Source organism: Gigantopelta aegis, chromosome 5 (genome assembly GCF_016097555.1).
Source record: "Gigantopelta aegis isolate Gae_Host chromosome 5, Gae_host_genome, whole genome shotgun sequence".
Classification (NCBI taxonomy): Eukaryota; Metazoa; Mollusca; class Gastropoda; order Neomphalida; family Peltospiridae; genus Gigantopelta; species Gigantopelta aegis.
The window spans coordinates 38,308,177-38,326,804 of NC_054703.1; the positions used below are offsets into that span (position 1 = coordinate 38,308,177).

The 18,628-nt window shown below is 38.5% G+C and overlaps 1 protein-coding gene across 1 annotated transcript in view; it reads right to left on the minus strand.

The window, feature by feature from the left end:
• Window positions 1–16,418, minus strand: part of LOC121373150 — a 25,489-nt gene extending 9,071 nt beyond the window's left edge. Inside the window, exons 1-5 of the mRNA XM_041499604.1 lie at window positions 16,383–16,418; window positions 11,126–11,237; window positions 9,113–9,282; window positions 7,881–7,982; window positions 1,999–2,079 (exon numbers count right to left, since the gene is read on the minus strand). Coding sequence (XP_041355538.1) covers window positions 1,999–2,079; window positions 7,881–7,982; window positions 9,113–9,282; window positions 11,126–11,237; window positions 16,383–16,418 — 501 coding nt within the window. The remainder of the gene's footprint in view (window positions 1–1,998; window positions 2,080–7,880; window positions 7,983–9,112; window positions 9,283–11,125; window positions 11,238–16,382) is intronic.
• Between the last annotated feature and the right edge of the window lie 2,210 nt (window positions 16,419–18,628).

An 18,628-nucleotide genomic window follows, 5' to 3' on the forward strand; every position in this document is an offset into this window, starting at 1 on the left:
TGAGTGTCCACTTTCTAGGTTAAAAATAAGAAATTCTTCTTTTCCGTGTGATTCATCATCATCATCATCATCATCATCATCTTCGTTATCATCAACATTATAACCATATGTATCATCATCATCATCATCATCATATTCACCACCATCAACACCTGTACGATCATCACCACTATCATCATCATCATCAATCATCATCTTCATCATCATCAATCGTCGTCATCATCATTATCACCACCACCGCCACCATCAACAACTGTACCATCATCATCACCACTATCATCATCATTATCGCCGTCACTATCACCATCTCTATATCATCATTATCATCACTATCTATAATATCATTGGCATTACCATATGTATCATCGACATCATATGTACCATCATAATAATGATCATCATCCTAATCATCATCACAATCGCCACCATCAACACCTGTACCATCATCACCACTATCATCATCATCATCATCATCATCATCGCCGTCACTATCATCATCACTATATCATCATTATCATCACTATCTATAATATCATTGACATTACAATATATATCATCGACATCATATGTACCATCATAATAATGATCATCATCCTAATTATCATCACAATCGCCACCATCAACACCTGTACCATCATCACCACTATCATCATCATCATCATCATCATCGCCGTCACTATCATCATCACTATATCATCATTATCATCACTATCTATAATATCATTGACATTACAATATGTATCATCGACATCATATGTACCATCATAATAATGATCATCATATTAATCATTATCACAATCGAACCGTCTAATTCTCCTCTGATATTCCTTTGAAATTCTTTTGAGTAAACTTTGAATATTCATATGTATAAATTTGGACATTTTTATGAAGCTTGAGTATTCCTGGGAATATATATATTTTTTCATTTTCATATGACCAAAAATTGAATATCCCTGCGACTAAAGTTTGAATATGTATTAATATATGTATATGTATATGTTTATGTTTATGTTTATTTTTATATTTATTTTGTTTATGTTTATGTTTATGTTTATATTTATTTTTATATTTATTTTTATTATCCTGTCCTGGATGGAGGAACCGGCCGAGGCCGGCACCTGTGCCCAGGACAGGTGTGCGCTACAACAGCTTGCTCTGAATGTGCACGTTAAACAATTTTGGAATTGGAATATTTAGTATTGAATATTTTTACCGATATGGAAATGATTTAAATATTCTTCCTAATTTCATTATTTCTTCTGTTTACCCGTCCCATTGTCTGCAACAAGTATGTTTCTCTTGTGTTGTTTAAAGAGACACGCTCTAGTTTTTAAACTCTAAGACATATTTTTCACCTAGACCCTAGTTACCATCCGTAAAAACGGACACTAAGTTTGGTTCATTTATACAAACCTGTAACACATTTTGATACAACAGAGTCAAAGAAGAATCTGAGACGTTGAAATACCCTCAAAATAGACTAAAACGCGACCACATAACCGATACTTCTCAGACGCACGTGCGTTTTCTAAAATATGAAAAATGCATTTTGTGGTATTAGAAACACCAGGATGACCAGAAACACTTCGACTCTACGGAAATGGATAATCTAAACAATAAAATATAAGTAATGTTTTATTTTAATGATAATAAACGGCTCTAATAGTGAAAAATATGCCTTAGTGTTCCTTTAACACCTGTGGAGCACACTGATTCGTTAGTTCTTTGGCTATTGGATATCAAACATTGCAAATTTGATTCGTAGTCTTTAGGGGAAACCCGCTACATGTTTTTATTAGCAACAAAAAATCCTTCATATGCGCCTCCCCCGCAGACAGGACAGAACATACCACAACCTTTTATGTACCAGTCGTGGTGAAATGTCTGGATCGAGAAGTAGCCCAACGGGCCCACCGAAGAGAATTGTTTCTAGACCGGCTGCAAGTTCTGTATCAGTGGGCTACGTCCCTCCCCACAGAGATTAAAGAAGGTACTCACATTAGGACCACACGTCGTTATTTTAATCTGTATCGGCATCCCGAATTCGAAAGTCTTTCCTGCATACTGCTGCCACCCTCGCTGGAATAACATTGAATAATGTGTGAAGTCAAACTTTATTTTTATTACGTATGTTTACAGTGTTAATATTTAAACCGGCCACTGACATAAGGCTGGTAGGTACAGGGTTCGCAGCCCGGTACCGCCTCCCACCCAGAGCGAGCTTTAAAGACTTAATGGGTAGGTGTAAGATCACTACACCCTCTTCTCTCTCACTGGCCACTAACCAGCTAAGAACTAACCCTCTTTCCTGGACAGACAGCCCAGCTAGCTGAGGAGTTTGTCCAGAACAGAGTGCGTAATACTTTGTTGGATATAAACACGAAAATAAGTAGACATGAAATGAAAATTAATATTTAAATGCATTTTTAGTTTCATAACTCCATGACGAGTCACTTTTACATTGTTTAATAAGAATGTTACTTCATGTATTTTATTAACACGCACAAATATTGAACAAACTTATATGCTTGTATGTGTATGTATGTATGTGTGTATGTGTGTGTGTGTGTATATATATATATATATATATATTATATATATATATATATATATATATATATATATATATATATATATATATATATATATATATATATATTTATCCAGCAATCACTGTATACATTGGCAAGATATGATGACTAGATAAGTAGAGGTTATTACCCTCGTGTATTTCGGTATCGTCAATATCATATATTAGGAATAAAAATTGTATTATGCGAGCCTCTGGCGAGGATAATACATTATGTTTATTCCTAATATATGATATTGACGATACCGAAATAAACGAGGGTAATAATCTCTTTATCATATAAGCTCAAGCTTAATACAATGTGTTTTTGTAAACTGTACACGCAACTTTAATTCCAGTCCGTCATTACTAGATATATAAGAATATGTGGCGCGGTGTATATTTGAATGGAAATGACGTCAAACACGAATTACGTCATTTTGGATGTCCTTACATCAAAATAAAGTTATGCTTAACGTTTTTTATTTTTGAACGCTGGACAGCTTTCAGTGTCAAATTGTCATTGAAATGTTTTTATTTGTTGACTATGAATGCATACATCAATCATGGAGTGTCACCCAAGTACGTTTGCTCAAATGTCAATAAACCTAGTGCCGAGACCTCGACTAATTTACATTAAATTTGCAAAGTTATCAAATTCTTAAAGTATGTGATCTGAAAAATATCACATACTTTGATTGCACTGATGATTATATATATATATATATATATATATATATATATATATATATATATATATATATATATATATATATATATATACTCTTCAAAAAAAGAAACGCAAAAGGGTACAAATGGGTTATAACTCCGAGTTTATGTTTCCTACCGGTTCATGCTTTGTGAATATAAGGTCATTGCATGTCCCAAACACATTCCCACGGTTACATTCGATAAAACGCAGCTACTGTACAATAAAGTTCCAAAATGTGAATATTCGCAAAAACGCAGCCACGTGCAAACCATGTCACCACTGCGCGTGCGTTGTCTGCACGTGCAACATGAACACCGACAGTATAAAAGTGCAGGGTGTTCGCTTGCCTGGCCTCTGTATCTGGCCGACAGTTGACAATCCAGGACATGCCACGTCTCAGTGAACCGCAGAGAAACAATGCCATCGGCCGACTAGACGCAGGCGAATCCAGAACGGCCGTTGCCAGGGCATTCCATGTGTCCCCAAGTACCATCTCCAGACTGTGGGACCGTTACCAACAACATGGATCAACACGTGACCTCCCTAGATCCGGTCGACCACGGGTCACTACCCCCGGGCAGGACCGCTACATCCGGGTACGCCACCTTCGGGAACGATTGACTACTGCCACCTCCACAGCCGCAGCAATACCAGGTTTGCGCAGGATATCCGACCAGACCGTACGGAACCGCCTACGTGAGGTAGGAATTCGTGCCAGACGTCCAGTTCGAGGTGTCATCTTAACACCACAACACCGTCGACTCCGACTGCAGTGGTACCAGATTCATCGACAATGGCCTCAACTGCGATGGAGACAGGTGTGGTTCAGTGACGAGTCCCGATTTCCGCTCCGACGTCATGATGGAAGATGTCGCGTGTATAGGCGTCGTGGTGAACGTTATGCGGCAAACTGCGTGCAGGAAGTGGACAGATTCGGCGGGGGTAGTGTCATGGTGTGGGCAGCCATCTCACACACTGGCAGAACTGACCTGGTCCACGTGCAGGGCAACCTGAATGCACAGGGCTACATTGACCAGATCCTCCGGCCACACATCGTTCCAGTTATGGCCAACGCCAACGCAGTGTTCCAACATGACAACGCCAGGCCTCACACAGCACGTCTCACAACGGCTTTCCTACAGAACAACAACATTAATGTCCTTCCTTGGCCATCGATATCACCGGATTTGAACCCAATTGAGCATCTATGGGACGAGTTGGACCGACGCCTCCGACAGCGACAGCCACAGCCGCAGACCCTGCCCGAGCTGGCAGCAGCCTTGCAGGCCGAGTGGGCCACCATTCCCCGGGACGTCATCCGTACTCTGGTTGCTTCAATGGGCAGGCGGTGCCAGGCAGTTGTCAACACACGCGGAGGCCACACCCGGTATTGACTCCAGATGACCTTGACCTTGGTGGTGTGTCCTATCACTTACTCACAATGGACTAGAGTGAATTGTGAACAATCCTGCAACATTTGGTAATTATCGGACTCACCATTCAATAATTAAATCAATTCTCCAAATGTTACGACAATGTGGTTTTGCGTTTCTTCTTTTGAAGAGTATATATAGTTTATAGCAATAGGCCTTCTGGTCTTTGAGCATTCATATATATATATACTCTTGAAAAAAAAGTAGGGTAACTCTAATAAGAATAACTCTAATTGCCAAAATTGTAAGGTATTAGGAATGGTTATATGATAATAGTGAATTAATTGGGCAAACATTACAACCGGTAGTTCAGTATTACAGTAGGCATTATGACCACCAAAGATCTTGAAGGACGATTGGGGTCAGAAGTGAAATTTAAATGTTGACATTTTTTCATCAGTAAATTGCAAATTCAAACAATAAAAATGACTAAAAACAAAACAACAACAACTGTATGATCAACAGAATGAAAAAGATTGACAGAAATAATGTTCCACAGTGATTAGTGGACCTTCCTGGAAATTGACAGAATCGAGAATGACACCCCACGCACGTGTACGGGGCAAATGCGTCATGCACGTGCACACTACGGAATATGTAAACATACCTGAACGATCTTTACTGGGAAAAGAAAGAAAGAAATGTTTTATTTAACGACGCACTCAACACATTTTATTTACAGTTATACGGCGTCAGACATATGGTCAAGGACCACACAGAGTTTGAGAGGAAACCCGCTATCGCCACTACATGGGCTAATCTTTCCGATTAGCAGCAATGGGTCTTTTATTTGCGCTTCCCACAGACAGGATAGCACAAACCATGGTCTTTGTTGAACCAGTTATTGATCACTGGTGTGTGCAAGTGGTTTATACCTACCCATTGAGCCTTGGTCCATGTATATGTATATGTATATGTATATACATATACATATACATATATAATATCTTACATTTTTAATTTAATGCAGTTAAAGTATGTGATATTTATATCTATACATATACATATACATATACATATATGTATAATATCTTACATTTTTAGTGCAGTCAAAGTATGTGATATTTTTAAGATCACATACTTTAAGAATTTGATAACTTTGCAAATTGGATGTAAATTGATCGAGATCACGGCACTAGGTTTATTGACATTTAAGCAAATGTGCTTGTGTGACACTCCATAATTGACGTATGCATTCATAGTCATCGAATAAAAACATTTCAGTGGCAATTTGACACTGAAAGCTGTCCAGCGTTCCGAAAACAAAAACACGTTAAGCCCTAGTTTGTTTTGATGTAAGGACATCAAAAATGACGTCATTCGAGTTTGACGTTATTTCCATTCAAAAATACACCGCGCCACATATTCTTACGTCATTTGAATATCTAGTAATGGCGGACTGGAATTAAAGTTGCGTGTACAGTTTACAAAAACACGTTGTATTAAGCTTGAGATTATATGATAAAGAGATTATTACCCTCGTGTATTTCGGTATCGTCAGTATCATATATATGGAATAGAGGCTCGCATAATACAATTTTTATTCCTAATGTATGATATTGACGATACCGAAAAACACTCTGGTAATAACCCCTCCTTCCCTCTCTCTCTCTCTCTCTCTCTCTCTCTCTCTCTCTCTCTCTCTCTCTCTCTCTCTCTCTCTCTCTCTCTCTCTCTCTCTCTCTCTGTATATGTATTCCTCTCTATATATATAAGAATTGAACGAAATAGTTTTGACGTTCATGCGATGATAAACACCAAAACCGTTATACACACTGTATGAATGGCCTAGTGCGTCAAAAATATAACGTTCAATTCTTATTATTCCAAATGCATTAATATTGCCATTATACAAAAGTATATTAAAAACCCAACTAAACTCTATTCTACAATGATTTACAACTGTGTCAGTACACAAATAAGGGAATTCCCTTGGAAAGTTACATTCATTTTTTTCCGTGAAATCTCCGATTCATTATAATGATTTACATATGGTTTTATAAATTTTGATTAAAGTCGAATTAGTGAAAATTAAATGTGAACACTGACTTGAAAGGATAAAGTGGTTTCAATGTTACTGCGTGTGTGGATTTCAGACGAAGCTTGTGATTGTGTGATATTATTCTCGGAAAGGACAGGTCGCGTAATTGTGCACGGAGGCGTATGTGTTTTCGCACGTGTAAGTTGTCGATTTTGTGTTTTTGTCAAATGTGACAGAGCTGCGCTCATGTCTCTCGTTTGATTTGTTGAGCATTCTCTGCTATAACTTCTAATAGAAGCTTCGTTTTTGTGGCCTGTCATATACATTATGTATCTCAGTTCAAACCCGGAGTCGTTTAAAGCCTGAATTGTCACTGTCACTCACAGTGCAGACGATATTGGAATAAAAACAGAAACGACGGAATCCTCGGGGATTCCGTTGTTGACGTTAATGATAAAAAGTAGTTACGGTAATACCATTCTGTTTTTGTTTGTTTACCGAAAAAGTGTTCATGGAAGAATGAACGTTGGTTTTTTAGATCACGTGATAGCGTTTTAACCAATCCAGACGCCTATTACAAAAAAAGTAATTATATATACATATATATATATATATATATATATATATATTACGTATTATATTCCTGTGTATTTTACTACTAATAATGTGATTTTTAGTCTCTCATAAGGAGTGACCGCACGGGAGAAAGACGGACATTTGGACAGTTATGACGCACTCAATGGCATATTGTCACAAACCACTGGCCTATTCAATGGCCTAAGAAAGTATTACCTGAACAAAAATAATTCGATTTGTCTCTAAATATACTTTATTCATCCATCTTCATAACCACTATACTCCATTTATTAATAATATTTTGTAAAAATAATTGAATTGTGGCAATGGTCCATAATTCAAAAACTAAAATTGCCGAGAGGGTTGTCACGGATTTCACTCCATCATGGTTCAGTTAAGGTCATGCGATAGCTAGATTTGGTTTCCAACAATTAATGTAATTTATATTTATTATCCATTTTTAGAGAAATAAGGACCTTAAATCCGTGACAGTATGCCTTTAAGATCAGTGTACTCGTGTTACTGAGAATCGAAATCAATAATATCTAAGTTAATTTCAGAGTACTCTATTACTGAGAATCGAAATCAATAATATCTAAGTTAAGTTACCCGCGCAAAGTACCACTCCCACACCGACAGCGCGGGTTGGTCAGAGGGCCAGTCGTTTTTCAGAGCCACCCACACGTCACACTCTATACCACGAGTCGTTTTCTGAAATACAAATAAGAAATAAAATAGTGGATAAATGTCAAATATTACCCTACAATGTACCCATAATATACATGTCATAAGCCCATTTTATATCTACCATCCTTACATACCCGTTGGTGAGAATATCATGCGTTATTTTTGATAACACATGGGTTCTTAACACACGTGCGTGTGTTAACAATTTCAAGACATACGACTGGCTGCTCCTAGGTGATGACCAGGTCACCAGTGCCATGCATCCAACAAGAAACAGCACGATGGAAATAGATTACACTGTGACGTATAGTTAACCTGACAGTCATGCGTCTGTGACACATAAGTTAGCTACAAGTACAACGGCTGTAAATAACTTTTAGTCGAAAAAGGTGTTAAAATTTGCTTAAAACCTGTTAAAATGTGCTTAAAACCTGTGTTTTGAGGATATGTAAGAAATATAATAATATATTATTGTCCGTTAGATACCATTTATCAAAGGCCTTGGTATGTGTTGTCCTGTCTGTGGGATGGTGCATATCAAATTTCCCTTGTTACTAATGGAAAAAGGTACCAGGTTTCATATCTAAGATCATGTCAAAACTACCAAATGTTTGACATCCAATAGACGATGGTTAATAAATCAACGTGCTCTAGAGGTGTCGTTAAACAAAACAAACTTTAAACGAATTTTGTTCATCACTTTATCGTTTTCCGGAGTAGTATATCCACACATGTTGAATGTCCTGTCACCTACTTTTTTCCCACCAAAACAAAATAGTTCTCAAATAACAACAAAAAAATGTCTTATTTCTAAGTGAAAAATTGTCTTCAAAACGGTTTCTAAAAATCAAAACAAACAACTGGAAAGAAAAGAATAAATAACTTTGAACATTGTAAGATTCCTCTGCTGATCATTACTAGTGTATATGTAGTTCCACCCCCCACCCCCGCACCCCCGTCCCCCAAAGCTATATTTTTGTTTATTGACCGATCATATAAACATTTATCTAGTCATCGTATCTTGGCAATACATATAGTGATTCTTGATAAATGGATACAGTTATAATTTTTTTTTATAGAGCCAATGTTTTTAAAATTATTAAAATGAAAACGACAGAACAGTGTAGTCTTGGTGTCTAGTGATTTCTACGTACCATGCCCGAGTAGGTTATATTGATGGCTGAATCGGAAAAGAAGTATTCGAATCCACTGCGCAGTTTGGCAAGTTTGCTGTTATTAGCCAACGGTTCTGCGTCGAATCCTTTAGTCGGTATCAACTTAAACGTGCAGCTCCCAGTCCGGACATCAGTGACGTAGGCTACTCCTAAAATATGCATGGAGACCCCAGAGGTCAAATTATAATATAGCTCTGTCCGCTGCTTGCTTTGGTTTAGTAAACTCAGGCTTTCAAGCCGGCTCTACTTTTCCCTACTTTTGTGTTAGGCTCCTACTTTTTCTAGACCCCCCCCCCCCCCCTACTATCCCTACAATAATAGAAACGTTTTAATTAAATGCATTGATTGAACTAATCTAAATCTTGATTTTAATAAGAAGCAGTTTCTTGTAGGATAGGTTTCTTGCAGTAGGTCGCCAGTGCTGCAAGAGGGGTTCCATGAATAGAATGACTGGTGCATGTTGACAAGTCTTAGGCACCCACTTTAGGTTAATCTCATCATTCTGTTGCTGAATCCCTCTTGAAGCACTTGTTTCTAAGCAAAGATACACTACATGTACATCAGAATTGGTAAAAAGGTCAGTAGTCATTTAGTTGCATCAAAAAGGTAAGTAAAGATCCCTACTATCCCTACGTTTTGCCCTTAAAATCCATACTTTTCCCTACTTTTAAAAAAACGTCCTCCTACTTTTATCCCTACTTTTGTTCTATTGGTCACTTGAAAGCCTGTAAACTAGTCTGGGAGTAGCAGTAGTCTTTTCGGCGGTGCAGCAGGGATGGAATCTTCAGTAAAGGATCTACTCAGGGGTGGCTGTCCTCTAGTAGACGAGACACTAGATAGCATAATCGTACGAGGCTTGGGGCTCCAATGCTCCTCTCTCTAGTGTTGGAGCAAATCCTCATATACGAGAAACAATTATAGAGATATTCGGGCAAAATTAGCTGGACTGAGACCTTTTCTTCACCCTATTTTGTCCCATCATTCTACCCACATTATTAGATGTAATCCATGTCAGAATGCGTAGTGATTCATTTGTATCCCTATATAGCTGTTTGGCAGTAATGTTAATGCGAATAAATGTTGTTATCCATTTATCCGGGCATTTTCGTTTAATTAGGGCACAGATCAGCCTGTCCCCTCCCCACGCCCTTTACAGAATTGAAGCCCATCCGGCTATGCTAGATAGAGATTCATAGAATCGATTACTATTTTGTCAAATGCCTATTTGACTCTGGATTGTGCAGAGATATGGCCCTGACTATTACAGCCTTGAATTTCAGATTTATGGGAGCACGGCAAGAATTGCCTTCGGTTTAGTAACAAAAGTTAAGACACCAAGGCAAATGTTTTCTTCAAAAAAGGTGCACGAATGAAACCTACTTTCTGCCAAGGTCTCTCGGACAAACACAGATATTTCATCCTGGTGCCGTGGGCTCTATAACCATTGCAATGCATTCGATACACATCTCTTTTATCATATTGTTTATAAACCAGCTTTACCCGTGTTGAAATCGTGCACCTCTGAAGTCATGTGTTTTCAATATGTAACTATAAAATTAAGACACATCTACAAACACGTTACCTGTGTTGAAATCGTGCACCTCTGAATTCGTGTGTTTTCAATATGTAAATATAAAATTAAGATATATCTATAAACACGTTACCTGTGTTGAAATCATGGATATCTGAAGTCGTGTGTTTTCAATATGTAACTATAAAATTAAGACACATCTACAAACACGTTGCCTGTGTTGAAATCGTGCACCTCTGAAGTCGTGTGTTTTCAATATGTAAATATAAAATTAAGATATATCTATAAACACGTTACTTGTGTTAAAATCATGGACCTCTTAAGTCGTGCGTTTTCAATATGTAAATATAAAATTAAGATATATCTATAAACAGGTTACTTGTGTTAAAATCATGGACCTCTGAAGTCGTGTGTTTTCAATATGTAAATATAAAATTAAGATATATCTATAAACACGTTACCTGTGTTAAAATCATGGACCTCTGAAGTCCTATGCACATCACTGTTGCTGTCTCCAAATATGTTGGGTTTGTAGTCTAGTCGGACCATTTTGTTCTTGTAATCAAATACTTCCTTTAAAACAATACAATATACATTTTACACACAGTTGTACACACGTGTGTTTCTCTGTCTTTCAATCAGGTAGGTAGGCAGGCAGGTGATCAGTCAGTCAGCAAGTCAGTCAGCCAGTCAGTTAGTCAGTCAGTCCGTCAGACAAGCAGGATGACAGGCAGGCACTCAGTCAGCTAGTCATTCAGTCAGTCAGTCTAAGTAAGTTAAGTGAACTAGTCAGTCACACAGTCGTACAGCCAGTCAGTTAGTCTGCTAGTCAGTCAGTCAGTCAGTCAGTCAGCCAGCAAATACTTCCTTTAAAACAATACAATATACATTTTACACACAATTGTACACACGTGTGTTTCTCTGTCTTTCAATCAGGTAGGTAGGCAGGCAGGTGATCAGTCAGTCAGCAAGTCAGTCAGCCAGTCAGTTAGTCAGTCAGTCCGTCAGACAAGCAGGATGACAGGCAGGCACTCGTCGATTCAATTCATTCATCCATCCATCCATCCATCCACCCAAAAGCCACCCACCCACCCACCACCCATCCATCCATCCATCAATCCATCCATTCATTCATCCATTCATTCAGTCAGTCAATCAGCCAGTCAGTCAGCCAGCTACTCAGTCAGTCAGCCAGCTACTCAGTCAGTCAGTCAGTCAGTCAGCTACTCAGTCAGCTAGTCAGCTACACAGTCATACAGTCAGTCAGTCAATCAGTCACTCAGTCAGCCAGCTACGCAGTCAGTCAGCCAGCTACTCAGTCAGTCAGTCAGTTATTCAGTTAGTCAGCTAGTCAGTCAGTCAGTCAATCAGTCAGTCAGTCACTCAGCCAGCTACTCAGTCAGTCAGTCAGTCAGTCAGCTACTCAGTTAGTCAGCCACACAGTCATACAGTCAGTCAGCTAGTCAGTCAGTCAGTCAGTAGTAAGTTAAGTCAACTAGTCAGTCGTACAGTCAGTCAGTCAGCTAGTCAGTCAGTCAGTCAGTCTCAGTCAGTCAAGTCAACTAGTCAGGCACACAGTCAGTCATCTAGTCAGCTAGTCAGTCGGTTAGTCAATCATTCAGTCAGTCAGTCAGTCAGCTAGTCAGTCAGTCTCAGTCGGTGAAGTTAACGAGTTAGTCGCGCAGTCAGTCAGTTAGTCAGCTAATCAATCAGTCAGTGAAGTTAACGAGTCAGTCACACAGTCATACAGTCAGTCAATTAGTCAGTCAGTCAGTCAATCTATCAGTCAGTCAGTCAGTATCAGTCAGTCAAGTCAACTAGTCAGTCACACAGTCAGAAATTAGTCAGCTGGTCAGTCAGCCAGTCAATCAGTCAGTCTTAGTCAGTGAAGTTAACGAGTTAGTCAGTCAGTCAGTCAGTTAGTCAGCCGGGGCTCGAACGTAACAGCGGCAACGATGGCAATTGCCGTCAGTGACATATAAACTACCGTCGGTTGGTGGCGTCACTGATTGCACTTTTGTGCCGTCGGATAAAAATTACTGCCGTCGATAAAGCTCCTGACCAACGGCAAAATGTATAAACGTGTATGAACATTATCTGCCAGTATTTAACGGATGTTTGGGTGCTGATTGGAGTAAATAGGCGTTTAGTTAGTACCACGCGATGGAACTATATTTAGTCATGCGCATACCATGTGTTATTGTATAATAAAACAAATTATACGTTCTCACTGCATTTTGCATCGTCACTTTCGTGGTATGCCGCCCCTTTTCACGTTTGGTAGCCCCATTTATTTTTCTGTATCCTGTTATAATTTACAGCACCCAGCTCCGGTGTACCTTTTTTTTTTTCACACTGAAAAACATCGATCAGTCTGCACACTAGACATCAAAGGAAACAAGCCGCGTAGTGTACTTCAGTAGCTTACGGCAGTTACCGTAACGTAATTTAACGCTATATTTCAACAGCCTCTGTTGTGTCCCATACCAGTATCCATTTGTATGTTTGATACCCACAATAACAGTTATATTATATTTTAGCAATGAAAACATTTTATTTTTATAGTTTTGACAATCTCCGACTGAAGAAAAACTTATCTGGCGCTAAATTTGTCACGTGATCAGAACGGTCATTCTGTCTTTTGTGTCCACTAATTCGTGTCTGATATTTTAACCTCAGTTGCAGATTTAATTGGTCGTAACATGATGTTTGCTTACTGTCATTTGTTTGTTCAGCAATTTCTTATAAAATATTACAAACGTTTATTATTATTATTATTTTTATTTTTACTTTATTATTATTATTTTATTATTATTATTATTAATTTTTTTTTGAGGTGGGGGGATATCACCGGTTATAAAAACGGAAGTGGTAGTGTTCATTATTAAAATCATTTATCTTGGGTGCCAAATAATTTATACACTGCCTTTACAAAAACGAAACTACTTTTTATCTGCTGGCAATATCAATGCGATCGATTCACTCGATGAAGATGGGAATAAAAAGAACAGAAAAATGTTATCCCATGGTAGGGGATCGCTTAAAAAAATGTCTTTATTGTTTTTCAGATATCTTACATTTTTTATTAAAATAATATTAAAACTTTGATCGATTTAGAAAAACGAATACCCATGAATGTCAGACCGACACTCCGTTTTAACTGAACTACGTTTTAAATAACAGTGCACAAAAGATAAGGAAGCTTGTACATCATACCGACTTTTCAGTACCAGATACCACAGGGCAAAATAAGGGATAGGTATTTCCTCAGTCGACCAACCTTTTAGTTTCACCCAGCCAGAACACTATATACAATTTAATGTCATCCATGGAACAATTTTCGTGTCATATTCACTGAAAACTTGAGCAACTTCGTCTCAGAAACACCAGGTTCCGTTAAATGTTAGCTTATACTAGTAGTTCATGATTCCATTTATAATAAATTCTTGTTTATTGAAGTTTACTGACATACATTGAAGAAATTTGACTACATGTACATACAGGGGGAAAACAAATTTGCTGTCGGCATACTCAAAATTACCGTCGGTCGGCCATTTCACCGACGGCAATTTGTTTTTTTAAGTGCCGTGGGTGATAAATTCTTAAGTTCGAGCCCTAGTCAGTCAGTCAGTCAGTCAGTCAGTCTCAGTCAGTCAGTGAAGTTAACGAGTCAGTCACACAGTCATACAGTCCGTCATACAGTCAGCCAATCAGTCATTCAGTCATACAGCATACAGTCAGTCAGTCAGTCAGGCAGGCAACTGATATTTAAACGAAATCTTCACCCAAAGACAAACATCTACCTGAATACCTATCTAAATACAATATAATCCTTATATTTCCATTTTTAAACACGAGCTGTTCGGAATATTTAGTAGCTCGAAAGAAGGTTTGTCCATCCTAACCAGGGGCGGGTCCAGTGTGTGTGTGTGTGTGTGTGTGTGGGGGGGGGGGGGGGGTTGGACCCCCGCTGCCCAGGACAACATTTTTGCTCACGTATTTTTAATAAATGAGGGAAAATATTTTTAAATATGTGACGGTACATGCTCTTCATTTTGTTTTCGCCTGTGGCGATATTAATTGCGCGACGGTCATCGAGCTTTTCTAATACACACCAAGCCCAGGTGCGGAGGCCATGTGGCTAGTAGTTACGTAATATCTCCGCTAGTGCTGTTTATGGCCAGGGGATTGCTCGCGGAATGGCGACAGCCAGTCTGACGATCAGAGAAAAATATGCCAGCGTGGTGGTTGTGGAAAATCCACATGATACGTGAGGTACCGCTTTGTACCCCCAGGCGATTTTCGCTGTCTCTGAGAGTTTTGAATAAATAGCTAGGGTTTTAGAGATATCGAGGAGAAACATTTGGAGGTATCCGAGGGGAACGGTCGTCGTCCACTGAACGATCTATATTAGTTCAGACGGGACTTTGGTAAATATATATTTCTGCTCTGTGTATAACCTTGATGTGATTGATGTGACTTTAAACATGTTAATACTGTATTATACCAATATTATTTAGACGGTGCTGCCGGTCATCTGACGCAGTAATCTGTAGGCTCACTGTCCTAAATCATTATATAAAGCTTAGCCAGTCATCCTAGAGGACCTAGGTAAACTGTAGGTTATTGTCTTTATTGTGATAGGTACCGGTATTAATTCTGTATTACAAGGTTATTGAATGAGTAGTTAGGGTTAATTAAAAATTAACCAGTTAGGAATAGTGTTGTAATTCCTTTATTAATTAAGTTCCCCTGGAAGCGTTTCTCCATTATCGCACGTGTGTGTGTTAGCGTTTCTCAATTATCACACGTGTGGGTGTTGTGTCACGGTGAAGTGATTAGCATATTGTGTAAACTAGACACCTAGAGATTAACTAATTAAGTGATCAGTTCTGGGTTGTTATTATTGTTGTTATTAATTAACTACTGCGGCAGTACATTTGTCAGCGTAGGTTAATACAGATTCCAAAGTGTATTGTGTTTTTGTTATGTTTTCTAGTGAACTAAACGTGCTATAATAATATATACTTTATATAAAAAGTAAAGTTTGTTTTATTTAACGACGACGCTAGAGCACAATGATTTTTTATCTTATCATCGGCTATTGGACGTCAAACATATGGTCATTCTGACACTGTTTTTAGAGGAAACCCGCTGTCGCCACATAGGCTACTCTTTTTTACGACAGGCAGCAAGGGATCTTTTATTTGCTCTTCCCACAGGCAGGATAGCACAAACCATGGCCTTTGTTGAACCAGTTATGGATCACTGGTCGGTGAATGTGGTTTACACCTACCCATTGAGCCTTGCGAAGCACTCACTCAGGGTTTGGAGTCGGTATCTCGATTAAAAATCCCATGCCTGGACTGGGATCCGAACCCAGTACCTACCAGCCTGTAGACCGATGGCATGCCACGACGCCACCGAGGCCGGTATATACTTTATATAAGATCGTATCTCTGATCATACCTAGACGAGCTACAGCGGGTATAACAGCCTGTTACAGAGAGATCTAATAGATATACAGTTAGGAGAGATATTTGGATAATCGTGTTTCATTCAGTTACGGGTATTATAGAATCCCCGTGACAAAATATTTTTCATTTAATTAGTTGTATATGACCCCCCCCCCCCCCCCCCCCCCCCCGTAAAACAATCTGGATCCGCGCCTGCCAACCCGCTTCTCCCCTATTGGATCCGCGCCTCAAAATAATTTACCTTCAGATAATGTACGTCCTGAGTCTCCGGTGACATGACCTCTGCCCCGAAACTGAAGTGGCCCGGCGCCTTCGGTGGGGGCTTTGTACTCTTCCTGTTCAGACAGAATACTCCACTAGGGACCTGAAACAAAGTTAAAAGTTTGTCTTATTTAACGACACCACTAGACACATTGATTTTTATGGGTGTTCTATCATCAGGTTTCCGTATTAGCATTATAAGACATTTTAATGTCCCGAAATAAACTCTGGCAAAGGGGGGGGGGGGGGGGGGGGGCTGAGCCTGCAGATAGCTGGAGTGTGTGCCCAGGAGAGCGTGCTTAAACCTTAATTGAATATAAGCACTAAAATAATTTGAAATGAAAAATGCAACTCTATTCCCCCATCGCCCGCTAGCTACATTTACTTCGAAATGCTTCGGATTCACTCCTTTCACAAATTCGTTGACCTCATATATGTGTTCAAACTGATGTGACGTAGTTTGCGAATCCCACCGCACACCTTTAACGTGACATCTGAGAGGTATTTGATTGGCGTCCGATGGTGTGAACCATCCTATAGCTGTAAACATAAAAAAGAAAGAATATTATTTTTAAAGACAATGAATGAATGAATGAATGAATGAATGAATGAATGAATGTTTAACGACACCCCAGCAAGAAATTCACATCGGCTATTGAGTGTCAGGAAAAGTAAGTATATGGAAATACTATTTACTCTACATTCAGAATCAAATTTATTTCTTACACACTCGTTGGTGAGAACATCATTCGCTATTTTTGATAACACATACTTGTTAACACATTCAACACATACGACTGGCTGCTAGAAGTTAAATACACTTTAAAACAACTCGTTGTAAGATAAATGGTATCTAACGGCCACTCGTGTTGTATTCTCTATATAAACAACTCTTTGTAAGATAAATGGTACCTAACGGACACTCGTGTTGTATTCTCTATATAAACAACTCGTTGTAAGATAAACGGTATCTAACGGCCAGTCGTGTTGTATTCTCCGTATAAACAACTCGTTGTAAGATAAACGGTATCTAACGGCCACTCGTGTTGTATTCTCTGTATAAACAACTCGTTGTAAGATAAACGGTATCTAACGGCCAGTCGCGTTGTATTCTCTGTAAAAACAACTCGCTGTAAGATAAACGGTATCTAACGGCCACTCGTGTTGCATTCTCCGTATAAACAACTCGTTGTAAGATAAACGGTATCTAACGGCCACTGTATAAACAACTCGTTTTTTTACCCCAGCGGTCACTCATAACAAGGAAAATATTTTCCATATTTTCTCAGTGAGAAATATTCTGCATTGGTCTAACGAACAATACTATTGGACAATTTGACGCTTACAAACCAATGACCTTGTCGGTACTAAATAGGTCTATGACGTCATCACGATTTGGCAAACACAAAATGACGTCATGTAGTTTAAAGAGTTTGCATTTACGGCTCTCTGTTTTTTGGTGTTAAATTTATAACAAAATGTCATTTTAAAGCAATTCCTGATATATTTTGTAGCAGAATAAAAATAACTTTTGCGTTTGAAAATTATCTATGAACGCTATTAAATTACAAAGCTATAGCAATTCTCAGAATAGTGCATAAAGTGGATTACATCGTTTCTATACAGGTTGGCCTTCGTGCATGTGCGTCGAAAACAAAAGCTTTTAGAGAAAAAAATAGCTGAGGTAATAAATAGAATAACAAACGCGGTACCAGTTATTATCGAATTTATGTCCCTCGTGAAATAATTTTCATTTGTCACTCGCTAAAGCTCGAGACAACTGAAAATTATTTCACTTGCGACATAAATTTGATAATAACTGGTAACTCGTTTATTATCCTCTATTCATTACCTATATGGGCTCAAATATACGCGGTAATATATTTTTTTCGATCTCTGCACAGTGTGCAGATTGCTTCTACAGCCACTGATTGGTTGGCTTAAAAATCACGACGTTTGGTTGGTTGCTTGTCATGGCCGAAACTTCACTTTCATTCATATAATGTTTCCATTCATTAGTCAGATTACACATACGTTAAACGATCTACAAAGATTTAAAAAACAAATGGACTCATTTGTTTCGTAAACATGAAATGGTATATTTTCATAAGCAGCGGCTTTAGTAATATAATATAAAAATAATTATTTTCAAATGCAAATACAGTTGTATTATTTTGTACTGTAAACATTTGGTAAAAAAACAAAACAAAAAACGCCGTTAGGCCT